The sequence below is a fragment of the Phaenicophaeus curvirostris genome, chromosome 11 (genome assembly GCF_032191515.1).
Source record: "Phaenicophaeus curvirostris isolate KB17595 chromosome 11, BPBGC_Pcur_1.0, whole genome shotgun sequence".
NCBI lineage: Eukaryota > Metazoa > Chordata > Aves > Cuculiformes > Cuculidae > Phaenicophaeus > Phaenicophaeus curvirostris.
Genome location: NC_091402.1, coordinates 19,341,639 through 19,367,231, shown reverse-complemented (window position 1 = coordinate 19,367,231; position 25,593 = coordinate 19,341,639). Strand labels below are relative to the sequence as shown.

Here is a 25,593-nt window from a genome sequence, read left to right as displayed (position 1 = left end):
CTGAAAGTTAAGCACTGTGGGAGGTTCAGTTCCAACAATAATGCAGAGGTTGTTTTATATACTCTGAATTGTGGTATAAGGAGTTATTACTCTTTTCTAAATCTTCAAGCCGAGTTCAGATTTGGAAACGTATTATTAAATGTGTCGATTTGCTTTTTGTGTAGATGCGGCTACTTTTTCTTTACATTGAGGACTCTGAATTCACATATTTTGTAAACAGAAGTTTCCCCAACCTATAATCCATGTCCTATTCCCATTTATTAGTAATAATACTTAGGTTATGACAGAGAAGTCTGATGTGGTGAAAATTACAGTTGTGATACAGGTAGAGATTTGCCAGAAACCGAATAACCATGAAATCTACTCTACTTCTGGCCTTTTGAACAACCATCAAGATTCTTTTCAGTTGTCTGATGTGGTGCAGCAACTGTGTGTTATTGTGACTGCTTAAATTGACTTCTGCCCTGTAGTAACAGGATATGCTTCCCATTGTAAATAGCCCAATGAACTAATATCCTATCCCTGTTGCCAGCAAACGCTTTGTTGCAGCAGTTACTGCCATGTTCATATAAAAAAATGTTCCTAACGCCACAGCAGACAATTCTTATACATTCTTTTTATTAGATTTAATTTCTTTATGCTTTTGAGTGGGAAGGTGTTAAACCTGTGATTGGTAAAACAGCTAAGATCTTGCTGAAGGCACTAAATGCAACTGTGGGCAATGTATGCTCCTTTTTATTTAGGTTCAGGACAAAAAAATAATTCATATTTGTTATTGAAACAGCCTCTATAACTGGCACTTAAAAAATACAGTACCGTGTCATGGAGAAAAAGATCTTATAATTTCCCAGCTATGAGTAAGATACTGTGAAAACAAAGATGACAGGACATAAGAAACCCATTAATCCCTTCTTTTCTTTCTACGAAGGCAGTCCTTGCACTCTGAGAGTTCAAGACCCTCTCAACTTTTGCCTGGCAGGGGACTAAGTTTTCAAAAGTTGACAAAAATTGGAGAAAGGCCCTGGATATTACTTCTACCTACCTTTCACAAGAGCAGCATAAGCCAATGGATCAGACCAAATTTAGCTTGAGGAGGATTTATAACTTTAAATGTTTGCCATATTTTCCAGAAGAAGTGAGCATGTGGATTTCTTCAGACTTCATATTGCTTAGGTAGGATAAGGGGAGAGTAATACCAGCTAGAGTGTAATAACCTCAAATCTTGGTTGTCACAGAGCACAAGGAGACAATATGATGTCTAAGAAATTGTTGATGTGTGTCCTTGATGGTATCCCTTTAAAGTGAGAAACAGTAAATTGTGACTCTAGAAATAAGGAAAGAGGCAGCCAGTTGAAACTTTGTATTTTGAATCGTTGACTTTGAAGGGAAGAGCCCAGTTTTCTTCTTTTTGGTCACTTGTTCTGACTTACTTAGATGCATCTGGTACTTGTTTATACAATGCATAATTAATCTGTGAAACGCATTGTTGGAAGTTATGCCTGGGCCAGAAGATTAGTAGGATTCATATATAATCTGCAGCCGTATTTACCTCATGGGACAAAAAATCATTTAGTAGGGATGTAAACCTTCACTCTTAAGGGCTTTAATCAACCACTAATGACACAAGTTATGGAGAAAAGCCTTTCCCTGTGGGCAGAGCTTTTTTTTCCATAATTATTATTTATGGGAATTTTTACACCTTCCTCTGACACCTCTAGAAAGAGGCCAGTGTATGAGATGTAATAGTGGACGAGATGAACTGGAGCGTACTGCATTCCAGGTGGGAATTTACAGTGGGGGAAGGGATAGTCGAGCAAACTTAATCTGCTAGTTGCAGCAAGCTGCAAACTGGTGAGGTGTGTGCTGTTGTGTCAGATGACATTATTGGGGACATCCATCCTAAGCATCTTCCAGTTTAGGTCAGAACTCTGTTCATCCCCAGATCGCTTGTCTGGTTTGTACTGAAAAGCTCTTCTAACATTCAATCCAGGTCTTTGTTGATAATCTATAGACAACTGCTGGAATCAACTCTTTGCAGGTTTTCTTGGGGAGGTTGTGTTTGCTCCAGTGAAGTCACGCAAGACATTCAATCCATTAGGTAGTTGAGTCAGCAATTTGTTGTGATACTGTAACTCTGATATAACGTAGTCAAGAGTTGGATTGGCTCATACTCCTTTTCCCATAACAATATGAGCATAAATATATTAAAGTGAGAAGGGCTGACCTGGAAAATGCTCGAGCACCAGCCTTACAATATGATTTGGTGGGTAGGAAATTTATTAGAAGGGATGCAAGGCCCTCATTAATTTGTTTTGTGCTTTTAAGGTAAATCATAGCAGTTAAGTAAAACTCAATGGTAAATGTTGGGAACTCCTGCATTTATGGGCTCATAAGGACTTTCTCTTTGCCTAGAGGTTGCTTGAACATGAGAACTTGCAGAAGCAGGGGTGACATTTTCTGCATTAGAGAGTCAAATAGTTGAACTGTAATTCTTGCAACACTTTGGAAATAGCTATGGGAAATTTTTTCATTAATTTTGGCAAGGTACTAAATAGGTTGACATTAAAATTGTGCAGCTGATAAACATTAAATACATAGTTTTCGTGGATTTAAATGTCTGCATATACTTAAATATTCTATTGGATCAGGACTGATGTGCTCAGTAGCTGTGAATTCAAGCTTTGATGATTTCCCTTTAATGGAGTTTCTTTGCAGGAGAAAAACTTGTAGTCTGTAACTCTCAAAAGAATCTTGTCTTGCAGCAGGTGATGTATGATTTACCATCTACCAACTACACTATAGGGTGCATGATACCAGGTTATAACCCTCTTCAATACTGGTATGAAGCAGCTGTAACTAGCAGACCTCTGAACATGATAGATGAATAGAACCTAGAATGAGAATGTCCATTGTCTATTACTATTGAGCAGAGTAAGGATATTGTAAACTTTTTCCATATGACTTCAATAAACAAGAATGAGCCAGGTACTTATACTTGGAGCTGATGTTCTTCATTTTGATAGTGAACAAGTTTTACAAGGTAGTACATAGTTTTCTGCTTTTCCTGCTTCTTTGTTCTCACTGGGTTTCTGTGTCATCTTTATTGATTTACCTGCTCTGGCAGCAGGTACCAAAAGCCTTCTGTATATGTCAATATCCTCGAGATCACACAGCATGCTGTTATCCTTCCCACCTCCCCCCATCCTGTTTTTAAACTGTAAGCAGATTTTAATCACCAAGTGTTTTTTTTTAAATATCTTTTTTCTCCCCACAATATTTTCTATGTAGTGACAAGGTAACTCAGGTATATAGGTAGACATTTCATCCCTCAAGTTTAGCTAGTTGTGCCATTTTCAGATATGATAAATACTTGGGAAACTTAACTAGTGTAAAGGATAATGATGTTTCTGTTCAGAATTTGTAAAATAAGCCACTGAGAGGTCCTTTCTCTTAAAAAAAAAAAAAGAAAGAAAAAATCTCTCGGAGGGCATTTTATTAATGAGAATTACAATACTGGAAAATCTGGTGTAGATTAGCAAAAAAACGGTAACAGTGTATCCAAATGGAACTGCTTGGATAATTAAATTCCTTTATTAGGTACTGAAATTTAAACCTCTTGATCCCTCTGACGTAAGTATAACTCTTAAAAGTCATAGAACTTGATTCTAAAAGTGTAATGTGGGAGAGAAATATTGGGGTGATGATTAAGAATTTCAGATGCCCTGGGAGGAAATTTATGCAGGTGTAAAACAATAGGCATTTAAATAAAGAAGAAAAAAAAACCCTCCAAACCTATAGCTATGAAATATAAAAAAGAAGCTTTAATAAAACCCTGTTAATATATGTGTGCAGTTTATACCAGCAGTAATGAAGCAACGTCTGGGATAATCTAATGGCAAGTAAAGGGTGCTAAATATTTAAGTCTTGGAGGGACATCATATTTTTTCTTTTCTAACTCTCTTCTTTACCTGTTTCTTAATGTCTGGTCTGTTTGGACTATATGTTCTACTATATGTCTGTTTTGGTTTCTTTTCTAACGCTGAGAATCACAAAACCCCCTTGTTCTACGGTTTCCTTTCTTATTAATAGAAAAAAAATTTTTTTAGTATTGATTACAATTTATAAAGTATCTGCAGTATATATTTGCCTTTTTGTGACTTAGTAAAAAGAAAATTGTTTCCTGATATTTAATACAGCTGTTACGAGGATCTTACTAAATGGCTGACACTGTCTGCTAAGTAAGAAGGAAAATGTTTTAGTGAGATTGTCATAAATGATGAAGTCCTGACAGTCATAGCACTGAGCTATGCCTAGTTTTTGTTTCTGCTAACCAAAGTTGTCTGCAAGCTTTTAACTGTGGTTTCTGTTTAACTGTCCTGTATGATGCTTAAGGATGAACTTTCTAGGTTGAGCATATGCATTAGTTGAGAGGATACCAAATTATAACAACATTTGGAATGCCTGTGGGCAAGTATAAAGGAGAAATACTGTGTAACAGTAGGTTGATAGCCCTAAAGTTTAGGCAAAATTTAAATGTTGATTTCATCTTTTTGTCTTCAGTATTTATATCTGACTTCTGCTTTGTCACCACTGAGTGATGCTAAAGTATTTCCCAACGTAGTTGAGCTTCCCCTTTCCATATAGCTGTAGCTGTCTTGGTCAAAGAGAGTGTGTTTTGATCTTCTTTATTTGCTTTCATTCCCTTCTGCAGTATGTTATTTTGAAACATAATGGCAGGGCTGACCTTGGTTAGTCATGGTTTGGCTAAGACTTTTTATCATTTTCCTTTTTCAAAATGACAGTATGTTGCTCAGTGTCCATTTTCTCTCCATCTGCGTGTTTGAGCAGAGTTAGAATACATGACTTCAAAGAATAGTACTGCTAGCTTCTCTGTTTCTTAAACTAGTCATTGATAGAAGTAGGCTAATTGTTTTAATAGTTGATGTTTTGCATCCTGTGGCTAGTTTAGCGAACTAATAATTTCCATACCTCTGGTTTTTAGTGTCAGTAAGATCTTAAATAGGTTTTCATTGGTTACTGCTACAAGCTTCCTTTCTATAAACTGTTTAGAAAGAAGAAAGATCGGAGAGCTTTTTCTGTAATTAGTAGTTCATGATGATTGGGAGATGTCATGTTCCAAACATAGACACGTAAGTGAACATCTGTATTTTGTGCAGCTGAAAGGAGCTGTAATGCAGGCTTTTCCATGGAAACTAAACATTTTGTTTACTCTACCGTATGCTGTCAGCTGGTCATACTTTAATATGTTGTTTCTTTCTTAGCTTTGGAGTTGAGGATTACCTATTTCAGAAGAACAGTAGGTCCGGTGGTTTTGGAAGAGTGACTTTTGCTTCTGGATAAAAGGTTTCCCATTCTGTCTTACAATTTTAAAGATAAAATCCTGCCATATTTTTCTCACCCAAGATTGCTTCATGCAAGTTGGAATGAGCGTTTCCAGATTTCACCCTAATCTATAACATGAGTCTAGAATACTTAACTGTTACTCCTTTTATTCCTAAAATTCAAATAACTTTTCATAGAATATGAAATATTCTTCCTCCCATTTCAGAAATGGGGAAATCGAGCACAGAAAAATATGGTGATTTGGCCATGATTGTGCAACAAAGCAAGGAGTGGATCCTAAGCCTTCTAACTCCAATTCAGTGTTTTAGCCACTGGAGCACCCTGTCACAAACTTCAGCCACTGTCACCACCCTGGAAGGCTCACAAACATCCAGATGCCACAGGACAATGTCCTTATATGCAGAGACTGTGAAACAGGACCAAGGTTGTCATTTAATAGAAGAGATTATTTTGTAGATACAAGACCAGTTAACACATTTTAAGAAATGGCAATACTGATGTTTCCTGGTTTTCAGAGATTAAGATGGGCTGCATGATGGTGGGTTTCCCATGGTAAAAATACTGCAGTAAATGTTTCTTTGAGTAATGTAATTAGGAAATATTGGCTCCAACTAATGTAACTTAAACAAAACATGTTGTTCTCGGCAAACTCGTTAAACACGCATAGCCTTGTCTAAAAAGAAACAGGGCCATATAGTGTTTCCATGGAAACTCGGTTAAAATGCTGAAATTGTGGATACGATCATAATCAGAACCAAAATCTAATCTGATTGAATTAAATGAAAAAGAGATTTAGTTATGTAATCAGCACAGTATAAATAGTCTTCCATCCTTATAGATGCTTTCTAACTGCATGTAAAAGCAGGGAGAATAAAGGGAGATTTGTAGGGGGCCCTTCTCTTTTTTTCCTTCTATGGTCAGTTATACCATTTTTAATACAAAAATCAAGATCAGAATTAAAAATAAATCTGTATAAACATATTTATTAAAGTTGGTTATAGCTGACTGTGTCTCTAAAGTGTGCATTTGATTTCCTTTCTTTATTGAAAGGAAAAAGCTCTTTTTTCTTTATGGTGGGGTGTATCAGCTCTGTACTGTGAAAGAACGGAGAAGATAATCTTTGCTTCCCTTATAGACGCGCTGAGAATATTTATTAATTGGGAATAAGGTTCTGTCATCCTTGTTTGTAGAATAGCTGTAAAATGCAGAGTTGATTGAATTGACCTTGTTAGAAAATTAAATATGTTTTATAAAATGTGTTATAGCAACATTTCCAAGAAAGCCTTTGCAATTTAGAAATGTCTACATTTTGGAAAGTGGTATTTCAAAGTTATTTTGATGCCTAGGAATACAGAGACCAAAATAAGGACCTAATGTTTACCAACTGTGGTGTAGAATAAGTGCTTCTGGAAATCACATCAGTATCAGTCTGACTTTGGTATACGCTGCAACTGCTATAAAAATCTGGTCTTTGGAATGCTAACTTTCTTTGTAAGTCAATAATAGGTTTGCCTTTATATGACAACATAATTTCTGAAAATTCTTGCTGAAAGTCCTGTTTTGAGTGGAGATTTGAGGACCTTTTGCATTCTCTAGAGCTCCATCTGGAAGGTGCTAAGTATTCTTATGATATGCTGGCCACCTCTGAACTCTGATGGACTTCAATGAGCACTGGCACTGCTCAACACCTCTTAGGCAGGAGCCCCATCTGAATTTGCACCTATCTTGCAAGTTAGCAACAGAAGCTGTTTAGTCTGATAAATCCTTAGTTTAATGGAATATCAAAGGGAGCTACCTTTCAGCAAACCTTTCTGATCTGTTTCAAAGCTGCTCCATTAAGGAGGATTGCAGTTGGTATCCATGATATTGATTTCCCTCAAAAATTATTAATTCCTACTTCCAAAATATGTTTTACTGCTGTATCGACAGGTAAATCCTACTAATCATTAGGATATAAATTGTAATATGCTACTTGCTGAAGCATCTGGGTAATGGTTTATGTGATGTAAGTATAGTACATTCCTACTTCTATTGTGGAAGTCATGTCAGCACTTACACTATTTCCAGAAGTTCATAACTCCCCCAGAGAAGTTCACTTATGATCGTATCTTGGCACTCAGATCTCGGGCAATGATGACATTTTGTTAAGGAATTTTAAAAATCTGTCAGTGCATTTTAATTCTACCAGTCTCAACATTTTAAAAAACTCTTCTTTCTTTTTTGGTTTCTTGTAATATCCATTCATTTATTTATTACGTATTTGGACGTATTAGTCATTAGATTGTTCTTTGTGTTTTGTGGCGTTAAGGAGGTCATTTCAACTTTGTCTAATGAAGCAAATAAGCTCTTGGCTAACTTTCAACAATATGAAGGCCTCTCTCAATTCATGAATATTCACCAGATCAAACCTAGTCAGACATTTCTGTTGGAGAGTATATAGGATTATGTAGCAATTTTGAAGGTGTCAATCTGTCATTTTTCCTGAAATATGTTAAATAGACAAGTATAATAGAAAGCTGTCATTCTGTTTATGCACATGAGCTATTTTCCAGGCCACACATGGATTCCAAAGTAGCTCACTTGAGCTGCGCTCCTGATACACAACACTAATCACAAGGTAAAGGAGTAGATTTCTGTGGGAGCCCTTTGTTAGTGTTGGCAGATCATCAGCTGCTATCTTGTAAAGTTTGAAATACAGTGCAGTTGTCTGAATGATAATTTACAGATAACCTGTTTCCCTCTAAGCTCCTCAGTGAAGCCTTCTGAAAAGGCAATGGACTTTCAGTCAACAGCATCTGTATTTTTTTTATGTTTTCACTCAATTTATATCTTTGAGTTTCCTCCCTCTCCTGCTCCATTAGTCCTCCAGAAGGAAGGTATGCGTCAGGGAGTCAAAGGGAGTCTGGTTTATGATGATGTTCACAGACTGCCCTCCGCAGTTCAGTTTGTCAGGGTCTGGCTGGAAACCAAGCTGTTCAGCTTTCCCTGGTGGTTTGAGTATGGATGAACTTCAGCCTCCCCGCAATCATCATCCTGCTCCCCTTTCAGCTTGGCCTCCTGTCAAGTTCTCTATATCTCCTCCCTTTCTGCTTGAGCCTGGTCTCCAGGAAATACCAGTTGACACTGCCTTCCCTGCATCTTCGGAATTCCCATCCAGACAACTTCTTCCACCACTAATTCTAAAAATCTTCTGGAAGAAAAGTACAAGTTTGAGGTCCATGAGTACTTCTGAGTTTGAGGCAGAACATCAACTTTCCATTGTCCATTTAAGAAAAATTCATTCATTTTCATGTTGTATCCCAATAGCTCTGATGAAGAAAGTATTCTTTGTGTTGCTAAAATCCTAGGATGTATTATGGCATGTGAAAACTGTCTCCCCTAACAAAGTCATAATTATATAGAACTTACAAATGTATGTGTATCTGCTCTCATTCCAATTATTTGGTGATGAAAATATAAAGGTAAGATATCAGTAATAACAAAGGATTTTTTCCCTGAGTATTGTTTGGAATCCAAAATTATGTGATGAATTGCACTTTGAGGGGTTTTTTTTTATGTTTTACATTGTATCTAGGTTAATATAAAACTCTTTTTTGAAAACTCAATCTGTAAATGTAACTGAGGCACTGTAGCTCAGATTTAGGTGGAGAAGTTAGGTGCACATTTACATGGATTTCAAATGTATTTAATATTAAAAGATTTGTAAAATACCAATATAGGGGTACCTAAATATGCAGTAGGCACAGTGTGGGGTATAGGCAAGGAGGTTTCACGTCAGAGAAGCTACAAGAAATGTTGTAAAGAACATTGGAATATTCACTGAGTTCAAGAATAATTTAAATAAAAAAGAAACACAACAAAACCCCAAACAAAACAATTGCAGAGGATAGTTTGTGAATAATAGTCATATCTTATCCTATGCAAAACTGATATTTTTTTTTTCTGGAGCAGGAACTATTCTTTATTATAAGAAAAACAGAAGAAAGTGCACAACTACTCAATTGTTTGGCCCAGTTTTTTGTCAATTTTACACTTTTGTCACAGGCTACTTATAACAGTTCATTATGAAGATGCCTGGTACCACCACCAAGTATTGAGGTTGCCCAACACTTCCAATTATAAGCTCATGTTTTCAGGATGCTAAAATAGAACCAGACTTAAAATGTTAGGCTGATGGTTTTTTGTGATCAGTGTCTGAATCAGGTTCAGACATTATGGATAATAAAACAATTTTTTTTTCATTGTAAAAGAAAAATCTAGGCATTTCTTTGAAGAGAGGAACTGAAGAAAATAGGTTAGGGTGAGAAGAGGAAAGTAGGGGTAGAATGGAAAAGATCACTGAGATCAAGGAGGAAACTGAATGAAGTGTGAAGTTTGGAAGGGTGAAACTGCATTTTACTGCGCAACTGAAACCGGGATTGGAAGGAGTCTGGCAAGTGCACATTTGACGAATGCTCATTCATATTTTTTATATATCCTGCATGTGATGAAAGAATTACTATCACTGGGAATATAGCTATGTTGGATGATACTGGAGCATAACTATATTACTGTAGGAGAGCGCCTGTTAGAATACCTCTAATTTATTAGCTAAGACTTCTTGGAATCAAGGGGTACATTTTCTTTTTAATTACAGTACATATTTTTAAAGTATTTTTAAGGGCATCATCTTTGGTGGTGGGAGACTTCCATTAATCTAGTCAATACATACTTTTTGGCAGTTATGGTGTCCTATTTCTGAATATTATGCATTGGGTTGTAATATTCAGCGTCTCATTCTTTGGCTGAACTGGAAACTGAAGACAGATTCTGAACTGAAACAGATTGGGAGTATAAACGAAAGAAGTGCAATTAATTTTTTCTAAGTAGTTAAAAGTGTTCTGGAATATTTCACATTGATTTGATATTTTAAAAGATAGTAATAAGAGGTAATACGAGTAGGCAGAAAGAAGGGAATCTTAAGGATTCTGAGCTATATGTACAAAGGTGATATAAATTTAAAAAGGAAAATCTTGCTAAAATCTGTCTCCAGGTTTTCTTATTTTGAAGCCAAGTTAAACCTCATTTAAGATAATTCCATTCAGAAGTAGGAGGCGCAAGCGTCCTCAAAATTTTGACCATCTTTCATGTATGAGAAAGAATCTTAGTCTATACAATATTCTGTGGGAAAGGGGAATGAAGGTCTTAAGATATTTTTTTAACCTTGCTGACCTGGTGCTATTATATAGTGTAACGTTCTATAGATATTTCACAGAATGGAAATCCTTATAGCTTTTACTACTTTTTCCTTAATTATGTATTTGGAATCCCTCTGCCAGGATTATAGTGAAATTCAGCTCCTCTCTTGCCTGAAATAAATCAGTCTAATCTATTTTTATCTCATGTTTTAAGTAGAGATGATTCTTTTTACTGAGAGCCTAGAAGCTCTTGTAATTCTGTGCACGGAAGTCATTTGTTGAGGAAGGCTTTCGTTGTGTTTCTGTCCATTAACGTAAGCATGGAGATCTTGAAATGAACAGAAGCAATTCTGATCTATTCTGAGTAGTTTCTTGTTTTCCTTCGTGTTTGTCTTGATACTTAGCAGGCCTGAGCTCCTAGCAGCTGAGCACTTCCCAGTGCTTCTATCCTCAGAGCATCCTACTAAGGGTGAGGAGAGCACATATCTTTGTTCTATTCTAAATCCCACTATTGTAACTCCCCCTGTCTCATCTTTGTGTGAACTCTGGTATTCAGTTCCTTCGTGCATCATTTGCCCAGCAATAAAATAAGAATATTAGGACATAACCACATTTAGTGAGTATTTTGAGGTTTGTTGTTGACAGGTGCTCTGTAGTAAATATATGTGGTTCAAGCTGTTAATGTTTATGAGTGAGTGAAGAATAGAGTTTTTAAGGCGTCTGAGGAGCCTGGAATTGGAGACAAGCATTTTGAAGTGTTTGTAGAAATAGCTTGGTCATGGAACCATAGAAATTAGTAGAAGTTAATAGCAACTCTGTATGAACACTTACAGAAATCTGCTTCTTTAAAAATCGAAGCACTTTTGAAAATGCATCTTTTCAGCCATACGAAACAGATTAGCTGGAAGATGCTGTTATAACATCACTTTGGGAAAGATGCAGCTCCGTGGGTCTATGTATCTTAATTTTTTCTTGCTTGGAAAGCTTGTTCAACCTGTATCTTCTGGAAAACAAATCTGATCCTTCATGATCAGAAAGCTGTTGATTTCCTCTGAAGTCTACAAAGGACCTCGATTCAGCAAGTTACCTGTTTTTGTCTCTAATGTTGATCGTACAACTTTATTCAGGGAATTCAGCAGGAATGGTAGCACGCAGAAAATAAGGCATAAGCTTTGCTTGCTGAAATCAAGATGGCTTTTACTGATATAAATGGTGTTATGTTGATTTTTAAAACGTTAAAAGGATTGTTAGAAATGTAATATGAGATTGACATTTCAAATGCTGCTGCAACATCCAGAAGCAGTGTGATTTCGTTGTGTTCCTGAAAAAGGGTGGTTTGCCTTCATTTCAGCAAAAGGTCTTAGGATGTGCAGATCACCAGCATTCTAGGAATGAACCTAAAGACAAACAATAGATGAAGAAAACATGTGCTGCAGTGACTGTCAGATAGTATCTTCTCATTGACTGTAAAATAAATTCCTAGCTAATAAAATGTGTCTGGAGACAGTTTCCTCTGGAGTTTATTCAAAAGGATGAATTGATTTTTCTACTTAATCTCTTAAGCAAAAATGTCCATGAGTTACAGATAGAGGTAAACTATGTGATATCACATCCCATTGTATCAGTTTATTGCAGATTTAATTTCACATATATTTTCCTACCTGCTAATGCAAAATAAAATGTATTCATGATATCAGCATGTGCACATTTGCAAAAGCAAGCAAAAATAATCTAAATGTAAATATGTTTTTAAGTGATCCATGCTGTGGATCCTAGAGGAAGAATGAAAAATATGAAATTTCCTTCAGTTTTCCAAAACAACAACATTTTTTCTAAGTTTTTGCTTATTTTTTCAACAAAGCAGTGTAGCAGTGTATTTGCCGGAAGCTAGGTCTTCAGACTTTAAAGGTTTTAAAAATTGTAGCTTTTGTGAAGAAAAAATGGTTTTCTGAGGTTATAGATTAGTCATTAGAGCCCAGTTCGTTCTTTTTAGATATATTAGTGATACATTCCTGTTTAACCAAACTGTAAATGATTTAAAAATTATTTTAAAAATGTAAGTTATTTAAAACATGACTGTGTGATGTCTTCGATTTAATTCTAGTGGGGGTTTTTTTAGGGCTTACTTTCCCTTTTTATTGAGACTGATGTTCCTCCTGGTTATTTTTAAATACTCTTTTCAAAGGTGCTATAACACACTGGTTTTATTTATGTGATTCCCAGCTGTAGGTATCCAGATGAAACTTGAATTTTTCCAGCGGAAATTTTGGACTGCAAGCAGACAGGTATGTTTTAAATTGAAATTTTCTTTGTCATTGAATCCACTACAGCTTTCTAACTTTGTTTTTATTCACAAACAAAACTATTGTAAACAGGGAATGTATTTGAAATATGTAATTGCTAGCTCTTCTGATTTGCATTTCAGTTCATCATCATACCAATAAAAAAATTCATTGATCAAAACCAAATGCTTAATTCCATATTTATGAAGGCATGTAGATTATTATTTTCAGGTCTCTATACATAAGGAGTTATTTATTGACCTGACACTGGTTAATTTTCTCCTGCAGGAAAAGGGGAAACAGTAAACAAAACTGTGACATCTACTCATTTTCAATGATCAAAGAATTATGCCTTCTTACTTATTTAGGTCTTCTCTTCTAACATTCAATAACTGAATTGTCACATAGATTAATTAACTAAACTAGATTACTGAACCCTGCTTGGCATAGTCTTTAATAAACTGTCTATAAGATGTTCAGGATATAGAATTTGTGCGACATTGAACAGGATAATCATGTACTTTCTGAAGATAAGGAGATATCATCCCTATTTTGAGAGTAGATTGGAGCTGTGCTGTTTCTGAGAATAACACCTAAAATGCAGATCCTTCCCAGCCCTTTTCGGGAAATGTGTTCTTGTCTATGAATGGTCTCCACACTTCTAGTGCAAGCAGGAGATGATGATGTTTAAAACTGTTGGAATAGTTTGAGTGCAAACGCATTCTGCAGACAGAAACAGAATAAGATTGGTGAACTGATTTAAAACATTCCTAGAAATTGTTAGAATGATTGCTGTCAGATTAAAAAAAATCAATATTAACTTCTTTATAATTGTGTCCATATTGATTTTTAAAATGTATTATTTTGTAATTATCAAATTAGAAATGAAACTCTTTTATTGATTTTTTTTATATCATCTCTAGTGTGCATCTCTCGATGGCAGGTGTGCTATAAGTTGTGATGATGAAGTAAGTATTTAACAGATTCCCCCCCCTCATTTATATCTCTACTGCAGTAGAACATAAAGTTGATTATTGTGTCTGATTACATGTTCAAGCTAAATTAATTGTGTAATTTGGAATCACCTTCTAAATATTATACTTAGTGAGACTTTTTTTCATGACCGCTTCCCTGGACAAACTCTGCCAGTGCCTCACCACCCCCATCATGAATAAATTCTTCCTTATATCTAGTCTAAATCTGCCCCTCTTCAGTTTATACCTATTGCCCCTCGTCCTATCGCTCCAGGCCTTTGTGAACAGCCTCTCCCCAGCTTTCTTGTAGCCCCTTCAGGTACTGGGAGGTCACTATAAGATCTCCTCGGAGCCTTCCCCAGGCTGAACAACCCCAATATGTAGGCAGGATGAGAATCAGGCACATCTAAGCATTCTTGTGAAAAATCAGACTGCATTTTCACATCTTGCACAAATACAACTGCATGGAACTGCTTTCCTTTAAAACTGCAGACAGATTTCGCTGGATATAGGAGTGTAGAGTGTAGCATAAAACACTTTTCATCATGTCTCTGTGCAGCCCATGTGCAGCATGAAAGGTTTGGAAAAAAAAAAAAGCAAAGCTATGATGATTTCTCTATTGGAAGCCATCCTACATTTTGTTTTTACATGTATGTCACGGAAAATGCAAGACGCAATGATAAAATGTTTGTTGATTTAGACTAACAATAGAAATACTTTAAAGATTGAACGCTGAGGTAGGTATTTGGCAATATTGAAAAGAAACTGAGTTGTATCAAGGTTTGAGTTGAACCTTATGTTTAAACTCTGAAGTGCAGTAATTAAAAATTTGCCTTTAGCAAGTAATTCACTTGGGGCTGAAATAGTGCATGCGTGTATGGAGAGTAGCACTTTGGATTTACCTTGTTTTATACAGTTTAATAATCTGACCTACAAAAAGCTAACAGTCTTACCTCGAAATCCAGTTCCCAATTAAAAACACAATTTGAAAAGCTTTAGGAGACCTGTGGGGCCCTTTTTACAGAAGTTTCTGGTCCCATCCCCCAATGAACACATTAAAATGTATTACCTGGTCCCCTGTTGGTCCTCCACGCTGACACTGTGTTTTCATTAATACATCATTAGGGTAATGACACTGTGCTGATGTTATTCTCCAAACACAGGATAAGCCATCAGGAGCAACAAAGTTCTATGCCTTTGGAAACTTAGTTGTAAGGAGAATGTTTAAGAATGGATTATAAAAACACTGACCTCATTATTTTTTTATTTTTATTTATAATTATCTTATATCCTCCCTCTCTGTACACATCTTTGTTTTGTTTTGCATGAAACAAATGCATTAAAATTAAATCAAGTAATATTTAATAAGTTGAGACTACGTTAATTTAGAAGTTATGTAAGCTATTATAACAACCTGAAGGCTTTACCCACTTAGAATTCACTTGGAATATGAGTACTGTAAGTAATTAACTTACTACTGTAAGTAATTAACTTACTACTGTATCCTAAGATAGAAAATTTAAATAACATCTTGTTATTTTTCAGACAATCAACTGTTACCTAATAGATAACAATGGCTTTATTTTAGTATCTGAAGATTATAGACAGGTAAGTGAGAAATTTTTATTCAGTCTTCTCATGTTACACATTTTCTAAAACAGGCCACGATCTTAAAATGTTTAGGAATTAGTAACATAAAAATATTGTCAACACAGAATGTAAGTTGTTTCTCACAGGAGCTCAGTTTCTGTCTCCCAGTGGGACAGAGTCTGCTGTTAAAACTCAAAATGTTGTCTTAAAGGATGCTCTTGCTGTCAAAATTTTACCCCAAGAAAGAAGATTCTCTGCAGCATCTTTGCCAGATGGAAAGGCTGCTGAGGGCAGTAAGGAGGGAGGATGCTGGGGACCAAGAGCATTTATATTCAAGCTTGAGATAATGAAATTTTACAGAGCTGTTAACAGAGGAGTTTGTTTTCTGAAGTGGATTAAAGTCATTGAAGGATTGAAACTAAGTACTCAACATCACAATGAAGAGGACAAGGATCATGATTAAAGAGATCATTCAAAACATTAATTTGCTTTGTCTTCATGGAATATTATTGAGAAATGAATGTATAATTGCTTAATCCTGCAAACCTTATGAAGGAACCGTCACCATTCTGATTAACTGTTGCCTGAAAACTGCTGAGATAGTGCCCAAATTATGCCAGAGGTGCCTGAAGTTGAATTCTTTTTATCTGTTGGGATTGTGAATAGGAATATCCATGCTGTTAGTTAGCACTCAGGTGAATTAAATTTGTTATGACTAGGCTGGTTACTGAGAAATGCCTATCAGAAAGAGCTCTGGGTGACATGGAGGAGTGACTGGATAGGACATAACAAACTAAAATTTTGCTTTTAAATTAAATGCCTGAATTATTGCAGCCTTAAATCTGACAATTCTAGGAGTAAAAATTACAGATATTCTTCCCATTTGCATAGCACGGAAGTAATTGTGTGTTTCCTCGTGGTCCCTCTCACCCTCACTCCATTTTGATTGAGACTTAGAAAATTTTATTAGCACATAATCAATGAGAGAAATACAATTTTTCTGGAGCTATTATCCATTAATTTTTAAGCATGCTGTACTGTCATGCAATAGTCATTCTTCGTGATCCGTCCTCTTATAACTGAGCACTGAAATTGATAATTTATTTTACTTTATTAAATTTATTGCTTCCATCCCTTTAGAATGTCAAGCACGTCCTGAATAGGATACTAGGACAGACTCCAAAAACGCTAAGAATTAAAGATATGACGCTGCTTAAATAATAACTGCATTATTTTAGAAGCAGCTGTTTCAGTTTTCTCCTAGTATCTATCTATTAAATCTCTATTTTCTACTAAGTTGAGCAATGACCTAGGAAAAACACTCATTGTAGAATAATCTTGATACATTTAAAACAATTTTGTCTCATATTCCCCCTCTTGTTGTTATTCACAGGTACTTAATTGTGACTTGGGTAACTGGTTTGTTAGTTGACAGCTGGCTGCAGCCATTAAATATGATTAGGAAGATATTTTTCCTTTGTAGGTTACCCATTATTAGCTGTTACATATTCTCATGGAGAGTATAGCATGGACAACTGTTGGACCAGGACTAGGCTAGAAATGTGTTACAACCTAGTTCTTTGGAGCAATGTCTATTCCAGCCCATAAATTGGTACGGTGCCTGGCATATGTGTGAGTTCAAAGCTTACAATTACTTGTGTTTCCTGGGCTAGGAGGAAAATAGCTGAGAATCACATGGTGCTGATGGAAGTTCAGGGAACCGATGATAAGATGCCTGTTTTACAGGAATGCGACTGACAAGATCTGCGGACTATTGCATCAATGCCACTGCTTCCTAAAGCGCATAGGGAGAAAACCTTCCTACTATTTCATGGAATAACACAAATAGGTGGTTTTACCATACCTGGCATGCCTGTTTCTGCTGAATTCAGCACTGGAAGCTTCTTAAAAATATTTAGCTGACTAACTGGCATTGAGCTCAACCATTAGTTATGATAGATCTAAGCCTGAGATGGATAGTGAAGTTGTCTCTATATTTATATGATGCTAGAGTAATATAATGATAATCATATGTTTGGTTTTTTTAAGATATTTATATACATATGCATATGGGATGAAGCATTATCAGTTCCTTACCTGTCTGGGGATGCTTCAACGCTGTTTTTCTGTGGGCTACCAAACAATGACCCAGACTGCTCTAGGAATCTTGTTTTGGGGCAGTATAATTCTTTATCTGAATTACAGTGAAAGACTAATGATAATCTGGGTGTTACTGCTTGGAAGAGAACTCGCATTTACAAATGGAGCTTTTATGAAAATAACTGTCAGTGAAATGTCTTTATAAGACTGGAGCTCAGCTTGATAAATCAGGTTTTTTACTATCTAAGGCTGTATCAGTCATTTATGCTTTGGGCTTTTTGATGTTGCCTCTCCAATAGTTAGGATAATCGTTCTTCATCAGTCAGCTAGGGCTATGGAAGCTAGTATTTCCAGTCATATAAACTACAAATGTTCCTCTTGTTTCTAGGAGACTTTACACACCCACATGCTGTAGAAAATGTTCCAAGTTTCCCCTGTGTAAAAAAAATAAAAAAAAATAAAAAAACACAGACACAAGGCAATACTTGCTTTTTAGGTGGAGGAATGCCTTTTTTGGCTAGAGCTGTAACTTTTCTGCCGGTGAAATCCCAGGTGCATACTTGAGGTCAGCTAAGTTCCTTGTAATGGAATTGGGGTTTAGTTCATACAAAACCTATGGAATCCATGCAATTTGAGAGTGTAGTGCCCTTTCCCCCCCACCCATAAATTGTGGGATTTCTCCCTTAAACAATGCAGAGAACATACCCGAGCTTTCTGGGAGTTGAGGCTCTAAAATAAAATGTGTCTTCCCAAGCTAGAAAAATGCTGTACATGCAAAATTTTCCAATGTCGTATGAATGGCTGTGGATGATGGAGTCACTTCCAGGTTACACATCAAATTCATAACACGAATGTTTGTTTTCTCAACAGAGATTTATTTTTATTAGTCCACATTTACCGAACAAGGACAAAATGAGTAATTCATCAGGCTTAGTGGGTTTAAGTATGAAATGACTCTGAATGGAGTTAAAATTTATAGGATTGGTGAAATGTACTGTTCCAGCTCCTTAAACAGGTCATGCAGGAATTATAAACAATGCTTTTTTATGACTGTTTATGAAATCCTCTCACAACCTGTTTTTATCTTTTTTGAGTAAATTTTAATCACAAGGGTTTGTGATCAGATTAGTGTGTTTTCCTTACAAGCTGTAGGTTTGGATGGCTTTTATTTCTGGTATTAGATGTTATATAATGTACCTCGATACACTGTAAGCTCTCACATCTGCTCTGGGGATTGCATAATCCCTATAACTTGCCATGACTGTGAAGTCCTCTTCATTTTTTATGTAGCAGTAGTCCTGAAAACCTATCTATGTAACTGTCAAAACCACTCTTGTCAGATCCTAGATATGCCAGGTTAAATTGCATCCAGTGTTATTTTGCATTCATCTATGCTTCTGGTAATTTCTTGTATTTTCCTCTTACAGACTGGTTACTTTTTTGGGGAGGTTGAAGGGGCTGTGATGAACAAGTTACTATCAATGGGCTCCTTTAAGAGGTAAGAATTAACTCAACTCTGTCTCTTAAAAGATGTAACTACAAAATGAAATAAAACAACCCCCAAAGTCGTATATAAGAAGGCCAAGACTGGCAGTGTCACTGGATTCTCATTTTTACCTCTTTTCCATGTGATCTGAGCGTAACTTGATGCCATGCACATTGAACATTAAAAATATTGGAGACAGACTACAGTGAGTTTCTTGTTAAAAGAACAGTTTATTTGACTACGATGCTAAAACTGTGTGCCTCTCCTTTTCCCTCTGTGCTCAAGTGGAAAAGGGACCATGCCATATCTACTACTGAACAGTTTTAAATGGCTTTAAAGCGAATCATTGATGCAATATTAAACATTTTGTTCTGTAAAACATTGGCCATTGCTCAACTAGGCAGTGCAAAATGCTCTACTGTTAAAGGAAGAGTGTTGCGCCAGTAATTCATTTTCATTCACATGCTAACTCACCTTTGAACATTGTTGTGACTATTGACCTGGTCTGTCATGGTGATAATAAAAACTGATAGTGACTTTATGTTTCATTCTTTGAAATAAATTATGCATCCTGTAACTCAACACTGGAGTCTTCATGGCTTTCACAGTCTTAAGAACTGTTCCTTACCCCTTTGCCCTCTTAGAGCATGAGAGAAGTGCACATGACGTATATTACACTTTTGTTTTTCCTGTGTATTTCTAGTATTAAAAAAAAAAAAGACATATCGCTGATCCCATCAACCACTGAATTTAGTTATTACATGAGAGAGTGTATACAGAGGCTCTCAGAACAGATGGTTTGTGTGCTTCCTTGGTAAAGCAGCTCTCTTAAACGCAGAAAGCTTTCTGCACTGCCTCTGTGCGTTATAGCTGAATACAGTTCCCAGTAAATGACTGACCTGAAAGGGAAAGATCTAGCACTAACTGAACCATCCCAAATCCTAGTTTTCTAATGGTGGCAACCTTTCTGTGTTTAGCACTACATTCTTAGCATATGCTGTAAAAGGAAGTGAAGTGATACATATTTACAGGATGGGTTCTACAATTAAATCATCTGTTTATGCAAGAGATGAATAATTTTATTTAATGCAAACAAAAACATGCAGTCAAAATCAAGGGTCGATACTTCAATTTGCCTCAGTTTGTTTTTTCCTGCCTAGCAAAGCATTTCAGGCAATATCCACTGAACAATTAATGGCAGTGGACACTGCCATTGAGAAAACAAAGACTGCATGGCTTAAGTATTTCATCTAAACTGTGGTGGGAGCCAATTTGATGTGGACTATTGGCTTATGATTTTGCTGGTCTTGAGCTCCGAGAGAGTTACAGCGCAACTGAGCTGCATGCTAAAGAAAATGTAAACACAGTGAGCCAATTATTTAAACGCAATAAACTGACCATTGCCAATCAGTTAAAAATGGGAGAGAATCAATTTGGTGTAATTGCACAAAATGAGCCTCCTGGTTTTCCTGCTGTACAGCACATAGCTCTGTGCAGCAACAACAACAAAAAACCCCAACCCAAACTGTCTTTGAGCTGTGCTAGATGAGGCCTTTAAAATTAATTATGTCAGCATTAAGAAAAAGAAAACTTTGCTGTCTCTCAGGAAAAATAGTCAGACACATGTACTGTATTTTTAACATTACTGATTTGTTCAGATGGCGTTATGTTTTGCTTTTCCAAAATATATTTTATATGGAATAAGAAGAAAAGAAAAATAACACTGAAATGATGCAGTGGCAAAACCTGTTACTATTTCCCTGAGAGCACAACAATATAGATATTGCATGCATTATCTTGTCATTCCTGCTTTGACAGTGGAGTCAAAATCAGACAGCAAGCTCTTTTTATTAGCATTTCATTCTGATAATGCCCAGAGCCATCCTTTCTTGCAGTTTACTTCTTAAATCACATCTGCTGTCCAGCAGGAGAATTGTATGACTTCGCACTCTTTGATCTAATCTTCCTCCTTTTTAGTTTAGTTTAGAAGTAGAAGGGTCTACCGTGCCTGGTCTTCACTGCAGAGGAGTTTGCTAAGCTCACCAGTAACTGTGGGGATTGGAGTCCTTTCTTCCTTTTACACCAATAATCTCAGTGCAGATATGTGCGACCACTTCACTGATCCATGCCAGCTTGCAGGCTCTCCATCCACAAAAGGAATGAAATAACCCTTTGTACGTTCTCTCAACCACCACTAATTTCCAGGGATAGAGACGTTCTTTTTAGGATTGAGCTTGGAAGTGTTAAACAAAAGAGGGTTGTTTGCTGCTGACTATATTTCTTTTCAACCTGCAGCAGGATGAAATTTGATTTTTATGTTTGCTGTTTATTTTTTAAAGTGAACTTAAATACCTCCTTCCCTCCTCAATTTCTTTAAGCTCAGTACTTCTTTTGAATAATATGTACATATTTATCTATGTATATTTTCTTAGTTTATGGGTTTTACATTTAGGGAGAAAAATTACATTGGTGCTTCCACAGCAACGTGACATGCTCTATGATTTCATTTAGCAAAATGATGTTTATCTTATACCCTGAATATTGCACACAGTTATGTAATTTAAATATAATTTAAATTCATTATTAAATAAATAAAGATGTGCTTATGAAAAAGCATCTGCTTCACAGAACTTAGAAAAAAGTTTCTTTATAGTTTCCTCAGCATTTTGTTTGCATAAAACCAGTGAAAAATTAAATCCAACTGCTCAAAGCACGAAAATCTGAAAGAAATTCATATTAACATCAGAAAATTAAGGGTTGTCAGAGCATTGTCATCCCCAAAGGAGTGAATTTAATGAATCTGTAAGAGTAAATTAAGACCTCTTGACTTCAGAACAATATCATCCTTTCCAATAGGAGGAAAACTAGGCGCTTCTGGAAGAAAAGTATGGAAGTAGCATAATTTCCTCTTAACAGGTCTGTTTCCACCTGGCATCCGCTTGGCCTCTGAAGAAGAATCTCCACTTTGATATTCAATCATCTTGTCAGGATATATGACTGAAATGGTGTACCCTGAATTCTAGCTTTCCCAGATGCTAAGGCTCACTAAGAAGTTCTTGTTGCTTTGAGAACTTCTCGTTTCTCTGGTCTTTATTTTTTTACTCTTTTCCTTTATTTTTACTCACATACTTCCTAGTGAATAATGTATAATGTCTGTGCCCTTACGGCACAGTACAGTCCAAGTCCTTCACTTGTGTTCTCCAAATACACGCGCATAGAGGCAGACTTTCATGTCTCTGTCTTGATTTGCTTTATAAGAAAAAGCTAGCATGCATTTTTATTTTTTTTAATGCCTCCAGGTTATAAGATTACACAAAAATTCAGAACTCCTTGCTAAGCTACTTGCAAGGAGCAGAGCATTCTTAAAGCCAAATCATGAAAACAGTACCTAGTTGCTCGCCAACAGGACACTAATTTCCGCGGAGGCAGCACAGTCTCAAAATAAGGAGGCTTTTATTTTATTTGGTAAAAGAAAAAGTAAGATCAAAATGTACCGAATGTTTATGGCAGAAATACCTCAGGAAATAGTCAGGTAGATCAATAGTCTTTTTTTTTTTTAATAGGCACATAGAAGACATTCAAGGCAGGGAAATGAGCAGGCTATTTCTAATAATTATCTTTTATATTAACTGTCATGTGCACCACAGAGCTTGTATGAGGCCTGCACCCTTAATCTTCAATATATAAATGAATAATATCTAATTGTACTGCCCTCAAGAATGACATTCCATTTTCATCAACGAAATACCTGTCAGACAGGTGACAAAATAGCAGACTGTCTAGTACAGGCTTGCAAATAGGTACAAAAGAACCAGATAATGAAGCTGAATAATGAAGTCCACAATTGACAAAGCAGTTCTGGTGTAGGAAACTGAAAGTTGAGAAATTGCATTTTCAAGCACCAAACAAATGGTCACCAAATTTATATTGAAAAAACATTTACAGAAACAAAGACAAAACTGAATGCTCTTCTACTTGTAATAGTAGGTATTGAATGAAGCAGGGTGGGACCATTTCATCCATATAGAATTCCTTGACCACTGTGGAGAGAGCACGTTAACATCTGAAAGCTGCCCTTGTCTGTGCTTATTACTTGCCTCCATCACTATGAAGTCCAAATGGACACGCAACAGGATCCTTGGATCTAGAGAAATGAGATGGTCTGGCCGACCAAGACTGGAAAGGCTGAGCTGTAGGGATTACCTTACAGGGGTTGGATTCTGACCATTATTAAAGGGGGAAAAAAATAAAGGAGGAAGAAGAAGCTAGGGAAAGTGGTGTATTACTGCATGCCATAGAGGCAGCACAGCTTACACCATGTACTGCTCTGTTTGTCTTGGCAGATCTGTGTGCGTGGATCTGGCTGTGGGCGTGATTCTGCCAAATATGGTCAGTGTTCAACTTACACCCATGTTTAGGTCTCTAGTTATGCGTTTGTCTACCATGTGCCTCTCTCTGCCAGTCCACAAAATGATGGCTTCCTAGCCATTTCTATTCTGAATATAAGATAAAATGACTAATGTAAGCAGTATGACCATGTACTAAATGTTCAGCTGAAGCTGTGAGATGCAATGTATTTTGCCTGTAAGCCAAAAAGAAAATATAGGCGTAATAAAGAAGCTTTTAGTGATGGTTCCTGTCACAAAATTAGTTCAGGAAAATTATATGCTGTTTCTGCCACAACGGTGTTTGACATTTTATTGCTACAGGTTGCAATGTTTCATGGCACGCAGTGCAGAATGCCTCATGGTGATGCTGAATGCATTTCATTACCTGCTTTTGGCAGTTTCTGGGACATCCTTTTCATAGCTGAATTTGTGTGCTCTCTTTTCCTCTTCACTTAGAAGCAAGGCACACATTGCAAAACATTGAAATCCCATCTCATACATCTATAAACCATCTATGTCCAATTGTATTCCTTCGTCCCTCTGATGATGCAGAAGTCAAATGGATATTTAGAAATAATGTAACTTTTATATACTTTCACCTGTTGCAACTTATCAGCTAAAGATTCTTTACATCTGCTATAGATGTTAAATGCTTTTATATGTATGGCTATAGTTAATTAATTTTTCTTTGGACAGACAGATTTAGAGAAATAATCACAATTCCATATACTCACTCTGAGTCCTTGATTTTACGTTTAGATCTTTGATGTGTATCAATGATGAGTAAAATCACAAGCAGAACGAATTTCCCTGTTTACTATGCATCTGAGAAGGCTTCTACCATATGTTCATTACAGCGGCTACTTTATATGCCGCGTTTTGCCCTCGTGAGAAGAAGCAAAAGTAAACCCATCCTGCTTCAGATATGGTGAACAGACTGAAATTTTGCCTCTCTCTTCTTTGGAAGCAACATCATATTTCTACAAATTAGTTGTGCACTGAGATGCTGGAACTGTAGAAGTGTCTTTTTGCCTTTACTGGATTTCAGGAGCTTTCTGTTGTGAGAAGCCCCTCAGATGCATAGGTTCTTTCACTTTCTGGGTTAAATGTGCTGATCTCAGTCCAGAACCAATTGTTTATGCATCATGTTGAATGTGTATTCTCCTCCTCCTTGCATTGTTTATATCATTATATGTTACACTGTATGCATATCTTCCCTGGTTTCTCCCAGTTACGCTTTTGCTTTGTTCTGTAGTCTGATAAAATCCTTAAAAAGTTTTCACAGTGTTTCTTACCTTTATTCTCCTTTGTGTAACCTATATTGTAATGATTCCTTTCCCTTTTTTCCCTGCTGCTGTTAGAATTTTTATTTCCTGTCTGCTTTGTGGGCAGACTGTTCCACATCATCATTTTTCTTTTACTCTGTTTTCTTCTTTTAGTCAAGCAGTTTTCTGTTCTTCTCTGTAGAATTACACTTTATGACTACCAGGCCATGTGTAGAACAAACAAAGAGAGTAGCGACAGTGCCCATAGCTTACTGGACGTAAGTATAGTAAATTTTCTGAGCACCTTTCCATGCAATCATCAAAGAAATTGTTGCAAATCCCTCATGGCCATTGTAAGCCCATTGTTTTGATTTGGAATGCTTACAGCTCTTGTGTTTATCCTGGTGCGTACAAGGAATGGTTCATTATAAACAAATGCAAAGTGTTAAGCATTTTGAAGTTCAAATACTTACGCAATTGTTTTTAATGCTGAGCCACCATTTCTGAGGTTCTGTCAGAATATTCTTTGCACCATATGAATTCTCTTCTCAGGACTTTGTAAATTTGGCAGTAGACGGTGCTTTGCTTTGGGGGCTGGAATCACATACGCCTTTTCTGTGCGTAAGCACATACACGCATGCAGAAATGTCATTTAAATTAAAAATTGAGGTATGTGGGGATTTCACATAAAAACATTTTTTCATTGGCAAGGCATACAAGTCAGTGATTTTAGCAGGTTTTTTTCCTTAATAACTAAAGAAGTTCTTGACACATCCTAATATCTGTGTATAGCTTCTGTGGTTTAATAATCTTATATGTTTTGGGAAGCTTTCATTTACATATTTATATGACTGTTTTTCAAATACCTGCAAATTTAGATTTCCTGCAGTTCTGTCTCTTAGCTACTAAAGCCTGAACCTGACAAAAGACTATATTGACATAATGATAAGTACCACGCTGTGCAGTG

At 36.3% G+C, this 25,593-nt stretch overlaps 1 protein-coding gene across 6 annotated transcripts in view; it reads left to right on the top strand.

Moving 5' to 3' along the window:
• Positions 1-25,593, top strand: part of CACNA2D3 (calcium voltage-gated channel auxiliary subunit alpha2delta 3) — a 335,791-nt gene that overhangs the window by 286,736 nt on the left and 23,462 nt on the right. For 3 of the 6 annotated variants that reach the window (XM_069866081.1, XM_069866080.1, XM_069866083.1), the window contains 5 exons: positions 12,765-12,826; positions 13,747-13,791; positions 15,343-15,405; positions 18,915-18,985; positions 24,829-24,904. In XM_069866081.1, coding sequence (XP_069722182.1) covers positions 12,765-12,826; positions 13,747-13,791; positions 15,343-15,405; positions 18,915-18,985; positions 24,829-24,904 — 317 coding nt within the window. Of the gene's footprint in view, positions 1-12,764; positions 12,827-13,746; positions 13,792-15,342; positions 15,406-18,914; positions 18,986-23,316; positions 23,363-24,828; positions 24,905-25,593 lie in introns of all 6 variants that reach the window. The other 3 variants (XR_011338221.1, XR_011338220.1, XM_069866082.1) reach the window with 2 other exon arrangements.